This window comes from Ixodes scapularis, unplaced genomic scaffold (genome assembly GCF_016920785.2).
Source record: "Ixodes scapularis isolate PalLabHiFi unplaced genomic scaffold, ASM1692078v2 PGA_scaffold5__190_contigs__length_132052651, whole genome shotgun sequence".
NCBI lineage: Eukaryota > Metazoa > Arthropoda > Arachnida > Ixodida > Ixodidae > Ixodes > Ixodes scapularis.
Genome location: NW_024609880.1, coordinates 64123412 through 64138844, shown reverse-complemented (window position 1 = coordinate 64138844; position 15433 = coordinate 64123412). Strand labels below are relative to the sequence as shown.

The 15433-nt window shown below is 47.9% G+C and overlaps 1 protein-coding gene across 5 annotated transcripts in view; it reads right to left on the bottom strand.

The window, feature by feature from the left end:
• LOC8035265 (5'-AMP-activated protein kinase subunit gamma-1) overlaps positions 1 to 15433 on the bottom strand; it is a 417493-nt gene that overhangs the window by 66655 nt on the left and 335405 nt on the right. For all 5 annotated transcript variants that reach the window (XM_042294135.1, XM_042294133.1, XM_042294134.1 and 2 more), the window contains one exon: positions 5636 to 5754. In XM_042294135.1, the coding sequence (XP_042150069.1) occupies positions 5636 to 5754 (119 nt within the window). The remainder of the gene's footprint in view (positions 1 to 5635; positions 5755 to 15433) is intronic.

Sequence of the window (15433 nt, the reverse complement as noted above, 5' to 3'; positions counted from 1 at the left end):
GTTATCGGAGGCCATCGGAAGAATGGAAACGATCCACTAAACCTCTCTAATAAGATGCTGGGAACAGTCGCCACGACTTGCATTTCTCGATTCCACACCTGAGACAATTACGTTGATCACGCGGTACGCGAGATGCATGTTTCGGAAAAAGACATTTCGGTAGACATCAATTATTTTTGGGGGGGGGGGGGGGGGGTTTGTTATTTTTTTATATACGGGAGAGTGCAATAAGAAAATTAATGCCTGATATTTTGCCTACTGTAACTAAATTACCTGCAGGTCGGAAAGCGTACGTCGCACAAATAAACACCAATCGCCACCTCAATTACAGATATGTCGGGAAGCATCCTGATCATCAAAGTATGTTTCGCAGATCCCTTCTCTGAAACTGCTTGGAATCAACATACCGTGAAAAATTGTCGTTTCGCCGGAGTTAGGAAATAGCTAAGAAATAGTGCCTCCCTCAAAACGCGCGCTCTCCACTGCTCGAAATGTAAATTCACTAGGCCAGATACTTCAGTTACAAATGATACTCGGCGATTTAAATTAGATAAGTAAAATAAACTAGAACATCGCCTAATGCGCCACGGGAAACAAATGTTTCGCTTGTTTTTGAAATTTTAATTTGCTAATAAGTGATAACTTTTCTACGTTCGATGAAGTCCACTTAAGCGTAGATTTTAAACCAGTGCGAAAATCATAAGAGGGTCCCTTTGGCAAACTTTTTTGCGCACACTATTAAGAGCTAAAAAAAAAAAAAAAAAAAAAAAACTCAATTGTGATTACACATAAGTCGCTATATAAGAGCTTCCTACAAGTAGCGACATTCTTCGAAGCGTCGACCGCGTGACGGTGCAGGTTTTAGGAAACGAATGGCGGAGCACAGCAGAAGACTGAACTGAACGACGCCATTTTGTTCCAACGCAATGTGCTTTGTCATTTGTATCGGCTGTCGTTACTTGTAAAAAGGAAGTATCAAAGGACTTTAATCACACCTGCTTTCCTGAAAGCAATATCTAACACCATAAATTGGCTACAGGACGTCACAAGTCATCGAACGATTGCTTTCTTATCGTGTCTTACGCGATACAGTCACCCTCACGTTTCTTGCTACTTTACTCCATCGCGTTACTGCCCAGGTCAAAGCCAGCGTCCAACGTTGGTGGCAGGGTAAGATATCAGAAGACGCTTCGTCTCCACCGCGCGTCTTCTGAATTTGATAGCCCTTCTACGCGTAGCCAAAGCCCGGTGGAAAGCAATAGGCCCGTACTGAATTCTCCTGTCACCGATTATCTATCCTGTATAAATTTATTTTCTGCTCGCGTGACACCTTTTTAACCCTTCCTCACATTTCTAGACGACGGAATGGGCGATTTTTTAAAAAATCCCAGACAAAACAACGAGGAAACATCTGGACTGATTTTCAACGAAACCATCCATATGGTCAAAATAGCACACGCAATAGCGTTCAGGACAAAACACAACATATACACACCGCGATGAGCTGACAGTTCTATTTTGTATTTCGTCTTTGTTTTCCTCTGCGGCCACAGAGTTCTGTAGACGTATAGAGGAGCTGTGTAGACGTACACAGTTGCACCATGCTAAGCAGGCGTGGTGACCAAACGACCAGGGAGATCATTGAAGCCGAACATATCGTTAGGCCTCAAGATAAGCGAGTTAGCTCACCTGGCCACAAGGATATACAATTGCGGACGATTTTGCGTATTGGGTTAATAGACGCCGAGGAAAAAAAAAAAAAGAAATACAAAATCGAGTTGGGAGTTCAGGGCGGCGTGTATGTTCTGTTTTGTCCTAAATACTAACAGCCTGTGCTATTTTTGCGCTGTGAAGTCTGTCTATGACCTCAACAAGTAATGAAGGAGTCGGTACAATCACTCCTTTAGAAAAGTAACAAAACAGACGCGAAATTACATCCATTATCTCGCACTCTCCACCCCCGAAACAAACGTAACACAAAAAATAGCGAAACCGATAAAAAAAGAAAAAAAAAAAAAGAGTGACACGAACGAAACGAGTATTGAAAAACACCTCAGCATACATATTTCGTAGCAGAGACCTATTACCTCAAAATAAAGTAAATAAGTCGGCCTAACTCCTCGTTGAAAAAAAAAAAAAATATATATATATATATATAACCTATGTTTTTATTCATTAAAGTAACTTATCACACTCCCTCGCGACGCGTTTTGCACATAACGCGGTACATCATTCAATTTCCCGCTGACAGATTGAGAACGGCAGTCCTTCGGACACCTCCAGCACGCGCCAGTTGCCTTCCGTCGTGCTTCGGCCGCACATGGACGTTCGAAGCTCACGACAAGGGTTATCGAAGGCAGGAAAGCTTGCGCCGGAGGCAGCACAACTCAAGGACCTCTCTGCCGTCCTCATCCTGTGAGTCACCATTTAGCATAGACTCGTGAGTTATGACAATAAGTAATTAAGTCGGCACTCATTCAGAAAAATAATATTTCCGTCTCTATCCACGTCAGTAGCTTCTGATATTGCGCGCCAAGGATTCCTTTCGACGTCTGCCCATATCGCTCACCCTGACAAGCCCGACGTGATGCGTGGAGCCAAAGTTCATCGACGCCAACTCGAATAGCGGCGTACCAGGGGCACTGGTCGGGGTACCGGGACTCGTCGGGGTCCCCGGCCTGCTCAGACTCTCCCAGGGCCGAATCCCCGACGACGCAAACACGGCGTCCGGCAGACTCTCCGTACTCCCCACGGGCGTCGAGCTGTTCGACAGGCTTCCCAGGGTGCGACGGATGAGCCCGATCGCCTTGCGCCGCACTCCTCGAAGCCGCGGGCTCAGCGGGCTCAGGGGCGCTCCGCCGCCACCGCTGCCGGACGGCCCGTGCGAACCGCAGCCCGTGTTCCTTCGGAACGACATCTGGTCGATGTGTCTCGTTCACGCCGCGGACTGCAGAGATGGGCGACGCGCAGCGATAGCCTCAGCGTCGACGCGTCGACTGCAGCGATGGCATTCCTCGAGTGTCGCCCGGCGTCTTCGTCTCGTCGGCGCTCTTCCGGTGCTCCCAGCAGCGGAGCCGCGCCGCTGACAGCCCCCGAGGCTCACACGGGTTTTCGTCGACGAGGAAGGGAGGGACACCGTGGCACTCTGCGGCGCTTGGCGAAGAAAAACAAAAATCCCGCTGTGCGTGTGGGCACGAGTAGAAGTCACACCCAGATGTCGCAGAACGCGAGTTTACCCCGGGATCGCGTCCCGTCACCAGAGGCGTTTCTCCCCACGCAAACACGAGACACGGGACACCTGGGACCGTAGACAGTGTGAAACGGGGCGGGACTGTCGAGAATCTTCGGACACAAGGACAGCGCACTTTTTGGGACAAACACAAGGCGGGAGAACCAGCGCCGGCAACGAGGCAGAGCGGAGAACCAGATTGTTCTTGGCGCGTGTCGAGTCGTGGCTTATTGCTCCCCTCGGCGGCTGACGTCAGCGCCCAACAGAAAAACGCGGCTTCGAGGGGGTACGATTGCCGACAGAAAGCTGCCCGGGGGAGAGCGTGGTCCCTCGCTGGGACGTCCCAAGGAGAACCCAACCAACACAGCGTCGACGGCGGCTGGCGTGCCGGTCGGTGGTCGACCGGAAACGAAGACCTTCTTCGGTCCTGGGCGAGAGCGGGGGAACCAGGCAACACAGTCGCGGCGCTCGTGCTGGAATCCCGTCTGCGAGCACGCGAGCCGACCCCCCTCCGACACACGCGCCGGCACGACCACTTGCGCGTCAAGGACGCACCGCAGGAGACGGCGGCACGGCAAGCAACCCACGCCGCGTGTGGAAAGTCCCGACTCGCCGAGGGATCCGTCCGCTGGACTCGCCCCCTCGTCCTCACCAATCTATGCCGTGTCGGGAGAAGTCACCACGGGTGATGAGACAGATCAACAGATCATGCGGTTCTGGTCGGGCAGTACGACGCGTCAAGCTCCTGGAAACTGAAGTGACGGCGGGCTGGGCGGGCGGCGGAGGCGGCTTCACCTCACGGCACCACGCGCTTCACCGAATACCGGCACCACGCGCGTCACTGAACACCGCCACACCGCAGCTGCGTGTTACTATTTTTTTTTTTTCTTCTCGTACGCGCCGTACACGCGGTCGCACCTGGCGCGGTCGTCTGGCAACAGCGTGCCGCTCTCTTTCCACTTGCAGCTCGTATTTTTTGTTGTATTGTTTCACCCGTACCACTTCGGACAGTCGGTCGGAGGCAAGGTCGATGAAATACGTGATGCGGGCCCGCCTTCGGCCTTCACGCTCGCTTTTTTCTACAACGCGACAGCGGGGGTTTCCCGGCGATTTTTCTTCCTCGCTTTCCCCCGAAGAGCGCGCCGGCGAGCAGATGGTAGGGCACTGGCGGTACTGCTGGGCAGCCACGCGAGATGAGAGATGCGGAGCAGCCCTTCTCGCTACCCTCGGCCCCCGAAGCGGCGTGGTACCAGCAACGCTCGCCAGGGCAACGTGCACGTAAGCGCCAGCGCCGCCACGGCGGCGCCATCTCTCGGGACGACGGCGACCTCTGGACGGCGTCGACTCACGCGCGGGCGCTTTAAAAATGGCGGGTGGCCGCAGCTGACAACGATCCTCACAGAAAGGAGAGCCCTACCAAAGCTCTCGATGGACAGATTTCTCTCCTAAGCTTAACCCCACACAATCCAAGGAAACACAGGAGTCGTCCAAGTACAGAGTTCTGCATCAGCTCTGCTCCATGATTGAATATACCATACTTCCAGAAACAATCTATGGGTGTCGAATAAGCGAATCGTTTAAAAATAGTACGTTTTGAAATATTTTTTTAACTCTTAATATTATCGTGAGTCATAGACCGCAGTACGTTTGCATCGTAGTGCGAGTGAGCAATAAACGTCGCGGCTAAGTTTCGCTGCATTTGCAGGTTTTGTCCGTTGTCCTTGTTCCTGAGTTTCCACGTCTTGTCACAGACTTCTACGAATCTTCCGAACAATTATTCGTATCCATTCCGGCTGCCGTACGATACTTCGCAGCAGGGTCCCGATGTTTTTCTTCTTTTTTTTTTTCTAATTAATGTTTAATCCAATTGTTTATCTTGCTCCAATGCGGAAGAGAGGTCGGGATCCCGTTATCCATATCGCCACCTGCTCTTAGCATAGAACTTAATTACAACCATCCAGCAGTGTATAGACCGCCCCAATGATCGCCTCCTGTGCGCTGCCATCTTTGTTTTCTGGGCCTATCAAACGCGTTCCGGGCACGCACAGAAGTTCTCTCTGAGCATCAGACGCCGTGCACGCGTCCACGGCCCATCCAGTGGCTCGGTTTTTTTCGCCCGGGCAATAAGCGTCTCTGACGTCACACCTCTGTGGTGGCGCTGCTGTCGGCGCAGCGCAACAAATCTTTAGATGTATACTTCCATGTTGAATAAATGTTTAAAAAAAAAACGGCAAGGTGGCGCAAGCCGCCGCCCGATTCAAAGGGTTCAGCCTCATTCATCCATCGCGAACGTAGACGCTTCACGAGAATGTGGTTTCTGCGCACGCGCAGTGCGGCAAAACACGAACTTGTTTCCCGACAGCGTGTTTGCCTGCTGCGTAGTCGTATATCGAGCTTTCGACTCACGGCTGCGTGGTGCCTGTGGATGAGGGCGGTGTGGTGGTCCAGGGAGTCCAGCGACCGCTGCTGCGTCACCGAACCTCTGCGCCGCTCGGGCTCCACAGAGTGACGCCGCAACAGAGATCCTGCGCACAGAAACGACGGCAATAAGATCAGGGCACGCGTCCCCGAAAAAAGCGCATCTTAAAAAAGAAAGAAAAAAAATCAATGGGCGCTCGATTTTTACGGTTAATTACGATAAGACATAGCAGAGAATGTGAGGTGGAGTGGTTCTATGCATGCTACGTTTACGTATTCTGTAAGCCGAACGTTTAGCAGGAAACGCTTCCCTACTGAGCGGCAGAATTCCGGCCGTCCATCAGTTGCGCTAATCTCGTTTAGTAGCGACTCTACACCGTTTTAAAGTTCACAAATCCGCGGTTCAGCGTGCGACAACCGAGAGCGCACGCGACGTTCGCCGCTGCAGAGAGCGAGCGAAGCATGCTCCATATGCTCGAACGCTGGGCACAGGCCACAAGCCCGTTTTATGGAACAGACCGCACTGTGCGCGACGCTTTTAGCGCGAACACGGCTTCGGAGCTTTTTCGCGTCTTATTTCGAAAAAGGTATAGTGGCGGGCATAAAAATGTAGCACTTGGGTTAGTACCAAAACTGAGCGCTTTCCACCACTACAATAGGTTTCACGACAATCCTTCAATACTGAGAAAAATAAAATAGGTGAAACCGGCGATGGCTTGCCCGCGCCACATGTTACTGGCCCGAGCGCGTGTCCTGTTTCCGCGCTTCATTTTCCAGCCGTCTCGCTCGTGTGGGACGGCAGACAAAGCCCCGCGCTCGCGTCAGTATAGCTTTGACAGCGTCCAACACCCAAGTACGAATAGGACAAAAGCGCACTGGTGTGCGAACTGATATGCCCTTAACACGCGATCCTGCAGACACCTGGATTCTTCGGAGGCGATGAGCATATCGCTCGCGTATTGCTTCGATGCCACACAATGGACGTCAAACACGTCCAGGAAGAGACGTGCATCAACGGGCGAGCCCAGAACTTCAAAAGCAGACGAACTGAAGGTCGCTTGGAGAAGAAAGCGGTCACGCCATTAATGTACCGACCCCCACTCTTAAAAAAGAAAGAAAGAAAGAAAGTATTGAAGTTTATTTTTTAGCAGACCACAGAGACACCCAATCGCGGCGAAGATTGGGAAGGTCCCACCGAATGCCGAAGCTGGTAATCCGATTATACTTGTTTTCACCTCAAAAATCATAGTTAAAAAAAAAAAAAAAGTCGGCGCTCTTAAGGAAACATTACGGATAATTTTAATGAAATCGCATTATTAAGCCTCAGAAACAGTTTCCCCACTAAATTTAGCGGAAGAACTGAAGTCTCGACTTATGCACCAATTCAGTTCCCCCTCTAAATATAGCGGAACATTTGACGTCACAGAAAACTGTACGCCCCCCCCCCCCCCCCCCCCTTTTCCTTGTGCTAAAAAAAATTTGTTGCAGTCCTTGGTCGTTAAAACGGAACGAACACCTGCCCGTGTGTGCAACGATAAATGCTATTGCATTCATAGATAATCACCCTATCACTCCTGTGATTTTTTTTTAATTGTTATTACGAAGTTTGGGGCACAACTGAATATCAAAGTTGGAAGTGAGAACGCAGGTTTCAGTTGAACATTACGGAAAGTATAAACAGAAGGACAAACTAAACGACACGTCGTTCATATCGCTAGTTAAAAGCTGTTCTCCAGAACTTTAAATCGCGCAGCTTTTCAATAAGCCGACTGAGTCCTTCAATACGTGTTTAATTTAATATAAAATTGGTAAAACATCGTTGTTTTTATTGGAACAAGAAAGTTGCGAAAAATCTGATGTCTAAATTCCGACTAATATTCAATATGAAATAAAAGCTATTCGATATCCTAGAAGAAACATCCCTCTCAAGAAAAAAAGAAACAAAAACTCGAATGCAATATTTGGCAATCGAGATTTCTCTTTCCAAGAACACACATGAAAGGAATCGCATCGTTTAATCAAAAATTAAATGTCTGAAAAAACAAAAATTCGGCAGACACATTTAAAGAAATTCATAAAAAAAAATAGACAGTCTAATTGAAACACGCGTGTCAAAAAAAAAAAAAAAAAAGAAGAAATATTTACGCCTTTTGCCCCTCAAAAAAAAAAAAAAAAAAAATAGAGCAATATTGACGTCGTCTGACACGATTTAGTGGGCAGTCGCCCCCTTTCCACTTTTCTCTCTGGGCATTTCGGGCGCATGGAGGAGGAGAGGTGGGTCGGCTCATCGACTTGGCCATCGCGTAGAGGTGGAGAGGGGGTTTGACCTTCTCGATGAGGGGGAAAGAGTAGCCGCGTTCGATTTACGTGCACCTCCTGCACCGCTGCAGAAAAGTTGAGGGCGGTGTACTTCCTGTCGAATTTCGGTACAAATACCGGAAGGACACTGCTCTACACTTTTCTGCATTGGTGCAGGAGGTGTAGGTAAATCGAACGCGGCTACTGTATGACCATTCCGTGACGTCATGGACTCTGCGCGCAGAATTTAAATAAAATCTCGAGCAACCAATATTGCTCTAAAAATTTGTGTTTCCCCGTAAAATTAATTTTTTTGACACGCGTGTCCTAATCGTACTGTAAAAAAAAAAAAAAAAAAAAAAAAAACATTTTTCTTTTTAGGTTTTTTTTAGGACTGTTCACGCGTAGGAATGCGAAAGCATTCTTACACGCAGCGCATTCCTACAGGCAGCGCGCCACGTCTTCCTTTTTCCCACGGCGCTCCGGCGGTGACATCAGGCTCCACCACTCCGCAGGCGCGGCGAACCCTGCCGGATTCACGACAGCTTCCGTGACGAAGCATCTGCCTTGCTTAGCTTTTCTTTGTGTTTTTTTTTTTCTCGTTTGCTTCTCGATGCGTGCCTGCTTTGACCTTGAGCACCCTCGCAGTCTTCCGTGACTAAGGATCTGCTTTGCTGCGCTTTTCTTCGTGTTTTATTTCTGAGGCGCTTGCTCGATGACGTTACTGGTGCGACAATCTTTCGGGCACAACGCCGCCGCTTTTTCGCGTAATGGGACAAGTAAGGATGTCGCCTTAAACAGAAATTCCACATTGAAATCTCACACGGGAATTGGGCAGCTCATACATCCAAGCTCCCCACATTACGCAATCACCCGTCGCAAACAAATCGCGCGTACGTACCATCACCATTTATTCACCACCCACACGGATCGCGCTTTGCTTATCGCAACGCCCGATCGCGCAGCCAAGCAACGCCTTCCGACGGTCACGCGCGATTGGCTCGGCGTAATCTAATTAGCAGAAAGAAAAGAAGACAAAAAAAAGACTAAAAAAAAAAAAAAAAAAAAAAAACTGAGCGTCGTGGAAACCCCTTTTTTTTTTTTTTTTTTCGTCCCTCGCGGTTTTGGGTTTTCTCGACGTTGTAATGCGCGTTCTGTTTCTTCGTGAGTTTTTCAGCAAGGGGAATGTGCTTCTCGCAGTAAAGTTTGATGCAACATAAACGGCTCTGCAGGTTTCATGATGCAAGCCACGCCGCGCCGCTACAAGTTAACACTCGCCTAGATAGAGCAAACAAATGTCGAGAGATATGGGACCCTGTACACAATGTCACGTGCAAAAAAAAAAAAAAGCTCATTATTTATGCGTTGGGCGAAGTAGTCGTAACAAAACTTAGTTGCCGAAGGAAAAAAAGAAAAAGAAAACGGAGAATTCAGGCGTTTGAAAGGTATACGTTTTAATAAAATAACACAAATATAATCGAAGGTGCACCTAGAGATATTTTGATGGAGCAGACTAAGGGGAAAATTTTCTTCTTTTGGGCTAGAGTTCTTGAGGTAAATACAAGTATAGCTGACACGCTTTCGAACGACGCAGAGGCCAGGTATCTTCAGCTTTTCAGATAGTGGCGGTGCAGAGGAGCGGTGAAGTTTCTCCAGTCACGAGAGTGCAAAGACGTGACCGAAGGCGGTACTGCCATTCAGGGAGTGGCGCGGAGCTAACCCGAGAAACTCTGGGCGCCCGAGCTCGGTTCTGAATTCTTCATGTGACATAACGTACGGCTAGACGAACAGAATAACGACGCCCGGAAACAGACGACCGCCAAAGAGGAGGGCATATTGCCCGCAGTTCCTCAGGCCATATCTCCGTTCTATTATATATTCTTGATGTGTTTGGTGCTGTTCTAAGCAGCGAAATGCCTCTAAAGGCACCCCCCCCCCCCCCCTCCTTTCCATCGCCGCATTTTGTTTCCCGCTATTATTATAATTTTGGTGAGAGACAAAAGTTTTTTTGTTTTTTTTTTATAAACCGGGAGTGTCTGCAAAAGCTTAGAAACTCCTTAAAAATGACTGAGAAACAAACCTTTTTCAGAGAAAAAACTGTCAGCCGAAAGTGTAACGAATGAAGAAAAGATAATTAGTAAGGCTGGGCGTCGATTAAAAGTTTTAACCCAATTAATCGCCACCCTTTATTCGATTAATTAATCACTTAATCGGTCTCGTTAATTGACATGCATAATATTTTTAAAAAGTCAAACATTAATATTTGTTTTCTGTTTTTGCCTTTGCTGAACATGAGGTAAAGGGCCTAATACGCAAGTTTTATTATGAATCAACCTTGACGAGTAGTTAAGAACAGTTCGAAGGCACTGACGCATTATTACTTCAGCTGCACGAGGTAATAGGTTCGGTGATATTACCCGGCAAGAGCGACCTCCTTTGATTGATCACACTATAGTCTCTCTCTGCTGCGCTAAACGGACACCCAAACGCTATTGAAGTGGCCAAGAATAGTGCAACCTTCTGCACCTTTTCAGGAGTTACACATTTTCCCCCTACAGTTTACTTTAGGCTGAATTCTGACCTAAAGTTTGCCCTTCATAGAGGTGTTCTCGTCCACGTCTGCATGGTGAAAGCGTTTACTTTTTACTTGATTTTGGTTCGTTAAAATATTACCGATTAACCGGTTAAAAAAAATTAATCCCGATTAAAGCATTAATCGATTAATCGGTATGTTAATCGATCAAATGCCCAGCCCTACTAATCAACTATCTAATTGACCCAGATTGACTAATTAACTTCATTAATTAGTGCCGCTTGGTCGCCATTATCAGTGACAAGCCCAAGAAGCGCGAGAAAACCTCTTTTTTCTTCAGAAAACCGAAGCGCAACGCATGAGGAGCGCTTTCGAGCGTTCCTTGTGCGCAGGGAATCGCACGAGGAGTGGGCGGAGCTTTCCTTTTTGTGGGTGGGGTCTCTCCTGTAGATCTTGTGTTGTAACAGACTATATATCCAGCTTGAGATTGGCAGAAAGTGCGACGCCGTGCCAGTTGGAAGCGAAGCGCCGGTCTCACCGGCAAGCTGGCTTCGCGTTGAACCTGCGTGCTAAGAGGGAAAGCACGCTTTTCGGCGGCCCAGGCAGGGGCAGTGGAGCAGCTCGCTTAGCACGAGACGAGGCGAAAGCGGTTGACGAACGAGAACGGCGACGATGTTTTCGAGAGACCTTTCAATGCGAGATAACGGAGGGTAGTCGTAAACCAGCGAAATAACTGAGCGCAAGACAAAATAAATTTTAAGAGTGGAGCTGAATGCAGTTTCGAAGTTGGAAGACGGAAGACAAAGGGCAAGCCGGTTAAACTTCCATCGGGCGTAGAACAGATCGTAACCAAGGAAGCAATTAAAAAAGACCACAAAACACGGAAGAGTATCCATTTTCTGTCGTGATGCAATTTTCGTGTGTTCTTCGGAGTTTTCACTATGTTAATTAGCTGCGCAAGCTAAAACTTTGCCGGTTATTAACAGGAAACTTTAGCATACCATTACTGCAGGCTACCGTACGGAGCGGTATTACGGAGTTTTAGTAGACAGTTCCCGCAGCCCGCTAAGCACCCGGATAGCGCTCCGTAATCCGCCACAAGACCTTGAACCATGCAGACAGGGCTGGCGGCGCGCATGCGCAGCTGCGGCGTATTCTTTACGGATACTGAAGCGGAGGGAAAAACGATGTATTAAAACTCCCTATTTTGCAACCGGGACTCCGCGCTGCCTCTTCGAAGCAGGCATTTAAGTGCGCGCCTGCGCTGCCGTGGCCGCCGAAACCAGCGGAAACGCTATGTTAAAACTCCCGATTTACACGATAACACGTACGTTCCTGGCTTGTTGTAAAAAATCGAGGCATAGGCTGTGTATTACCAGACAGGAAAGAACAAAAAAGCTCGTTTTGCACTTTCATAAGCATACACCCGCGCGCGCAAGCACGCACGCACGCACGCACGCACGCACGCACGCACTCGCGCACGCACTCAAACAAACAAACAAAAACACAGCAGGACAGAAAACGTGGGCCGAGGAACACCCGTGCGCACATATCTGTAAATATTAGAAGTTGTGTAAGTTCTCAGAAGACTGTGCAGAAGTCTGAGAGAAGTGAAGACGCCGACCAACATGTACAGAGCGGGACACAGCGCGAACAAGCGATCACCTGACCTTCCTGTTTTTTCTTCTCCCCCCCCCCCCCCCCTTCAAAAAAAAAAAAAAAAAAAAGGATAACATTATTACTTTTAACCGTGCTGAAATGGCCTCATTCGAGAGATGAAATTTAAGCCGTTAACATTTCGTCCTCGCCTCGTCTGAGAAAAACGTGAAACGCGAATCGATGTCCTGTTCACGTCAAAGGTGTCGCGCAGTGACCGCGCGACTCGTTCACGAGAAAGTTGATATGGTCGGATCTCGCCCCCACAACTGCACCGGTTATTCGGAAATAGTCCACCTCGATCTCACCGTAAGCTAAAGTTACGGTCTCAGACTCTTTACACGTTATAGTCGGCGTACGCTCCGTTTAGTCACTGACGGGACACACGACGCAGGTCGTCTCTTTTTAGGATGCCCTACCTCCAGTACGGGCTCGCCGTCTTGTCCCGTACTTGGGCTTCGCGTTCGCGCTCGAAGCAGACAAGACGCAGTAGTGTTATCGAAGGACGAAACGGGAACACTGAAAGACCTCCCCGGCGTTCTTACCTAGTCAGTAGCTAAAAGCGCGCGAGAATTGCAGTGAACCTTGGTCGATATAAATTCTGGCAAAGCCATAAATGGGTTACCGAAAAAAAAAGTAAAATAAAATTAGGGAGACGGGGCGGCGCGCTTTCATCTCCTCTAACACGGCCTTTCATCTTATATTTACATTTCTTCCGAGCCGTTCCTCTGCCCAACTCTAGGAATTCGGCGATTGCAGACTCCCCCGCACCCCGAGGCATGCCGGCAGAAGCGTCAGAACCCGGTCACGTAGGCAGCGAGGAAGAGCGAGAAGTTCAATCGGCGTTTACAACGTCGTAAACGGGGACGCGGGACCTTCTGAACGATGATAGCGATAACGAGAAAAAAAAGGGCAAACGCCACACAAAGACATAAAGAAACAAAAACGTCATAGATTGCTTTTCACCCCATCGCAAACGCGAGAGCCGATCCTGTACCGGTCCCCCACGTCGTACTTTTGACCCGAGAAAAAATGACGCTGCTGTTACGACGCAGCACAGCGACCATCCTGTCAATACTAAAATGTACATTCCTTGTCAAGGATCTGCAATGTGGACTTTGATCCTGTCTCGGGTTTCGCCAGTTGTAAAACAAGGCCTTCGCCGCCACTTTAGATGTGTTCTTCAATTGAAAAACGCCGAATTCTGTTCAAAAGAAAAGCTACGGGCAGCCGACTTTTGTCTTATGACAGACGTCGTCCTAAGATGCCTCAGTGTTGTTGGGCGGTGCCGCTTTTTGTAGTCCCCAACGGAAACGGCAGCGATCATAGAATAGGAAAAACAAAAAAGAAAAACGCAAAAGAAATAGCGTGACACAAAATGGAAGCGTAGCACGATCCAAAGCAAAAGTCGGCTCCGATTTTTTTTTTTTTTTTACGCGCTTTAGAACAACGTAGAGAGAGTTTACGTGTCACCATGTGATAGACCAGCTTGTTGGAAATAAAACAAATTCAGGTTATTTAATGAGGTATTTCCTCGGTGGATTTAGAGCGATCGAAAAGCTCTCTATGCTCGCGCCTTTTATGCGGTAGATGCGAGCGAGCGCTGGCACGCTCTAGAAGCTACCAACAAAACAGCGCTCCGAAACCGCTCCAAATCCACCGAGGGAAATCCCCCCAGAGGAAGCCCTGCCAAACCGAACTAGCTAGAGTGCACTGAAACTTGGGTAGTAATTCAATTACAGTAATTAAATTACTGTAGTTTAATTACTTTTCATTGTAATTTGTAATTGTAATAATTACTTTTGGCTAAAAGAAATTGTAATTGTAATTTAATTACTCTCTATCGTCAGTAATTGCTAAATTTCAGGCACAATTACATTTACTTTTGCAAGATTTTTCTTGCGGCGGCGCTTTTCCCCCCTGGCAACGGAGGCGACAGCACGGCCAAAGCGACAGGGGGAGAATGTCTCCCCACCTCCTCAAAAAAAAAAAAAGAAAAAAGGAAAACAGGGATGGGAAGGAGAGGCTGGGATAGAACAGAATGAAGGATTTTGTAGACTGTAAAACGATTTAATGAACAATTTGAGAAATAATTTGATAAATGTGTGCTACATTCGCGTCCGTTTTTTGTTCCTGTCGTAGCTGAATCTGACTCTTCGTCTCGTTCGCTTCCTGTTGCTCCTGTTTCTAAAGGTCATTCTTATTTCTCATTCCCACACGGGGGCATCGGGGGTCGAAGTCGAGCTGGTTGGCTCCGATCACATCATCCGGTCGAGGCGGGGAGGTTCGAGGTTCTCCTTACGCGTCTTCGCCGCTAGCATATTCGTTTTACATATTTCAGTCAAGTTTGGGAACTTTTTTGTTCATGAAATTATTCTCTTTTCTTTATGAGTTTTTCTCGTCCTTCTCTATCTCATATGTTGGTACCACCATCAGTAAGTCGTGCTACTCTAACATCGAGGCGAAGAAGCAAAGAAGCAGCAGGTCTCATCAACACAACTCACCCTGCCTTAAGGCCCGTTCACACTCTTGCGACCGACTTCGACCGAGAGAGACCAGACCGGTTTTTAAGCCTTTGGCGACTTCTTAGGACCGGATGCGATGCAGCGGAGCTGGTCCTAAGAGATCGCAAGAGGCTTAAAAACCGGTCTGGTCTCTCTCGGTCTTACTCGGTCGCAAGAGTGTGAACGGGCCTTTACTTCCAACTGTTGTTGCTACACTGCTCTTCCTTCTCCCAATCCTCGTCTACCTTTTTGTATAAACAGTGATGGAAGCTGCATTTGACGTTTTGGAACAGGTTCCGTAGCAGGCAAAATATTCGTTTGGAGCAGCCACTGTCGCTCTTGGAGCAGATGCCAACGTCACTTAACATATACGTTGAAAAAAAATTGATTGCATCGCTAAATGAGTTTATTTTTGATAATGGCTGAGGGTTTCTCTTTCATACTGGAGCATATTACTTGTTACCCTTTGTAATAGAAACAAATAGGGCGCAAAAGGTACACAGAGCTTTCGTTTTATAAATAGGGCTCTGGTCAGGGTAGGTTCCATTTACGATTGGTACTAAACAAATTGATGAGAAATGAATCACACTTCAGTTTGGGTAAAGCCTCCCTCCCCTCCCACTTTTACACCCGATAATTTATTTGGCCTGTATGTATAATTTCTGTAAAATGCCACCAAAAACCAACATAATCGCTAACACGTATATCAGTAAAATGCGCCAACCAAATTTTATCGTTACCAAACTCAAGAATTAAATATTATAAACTGAAAAAAAAATATATATATTATGCAAA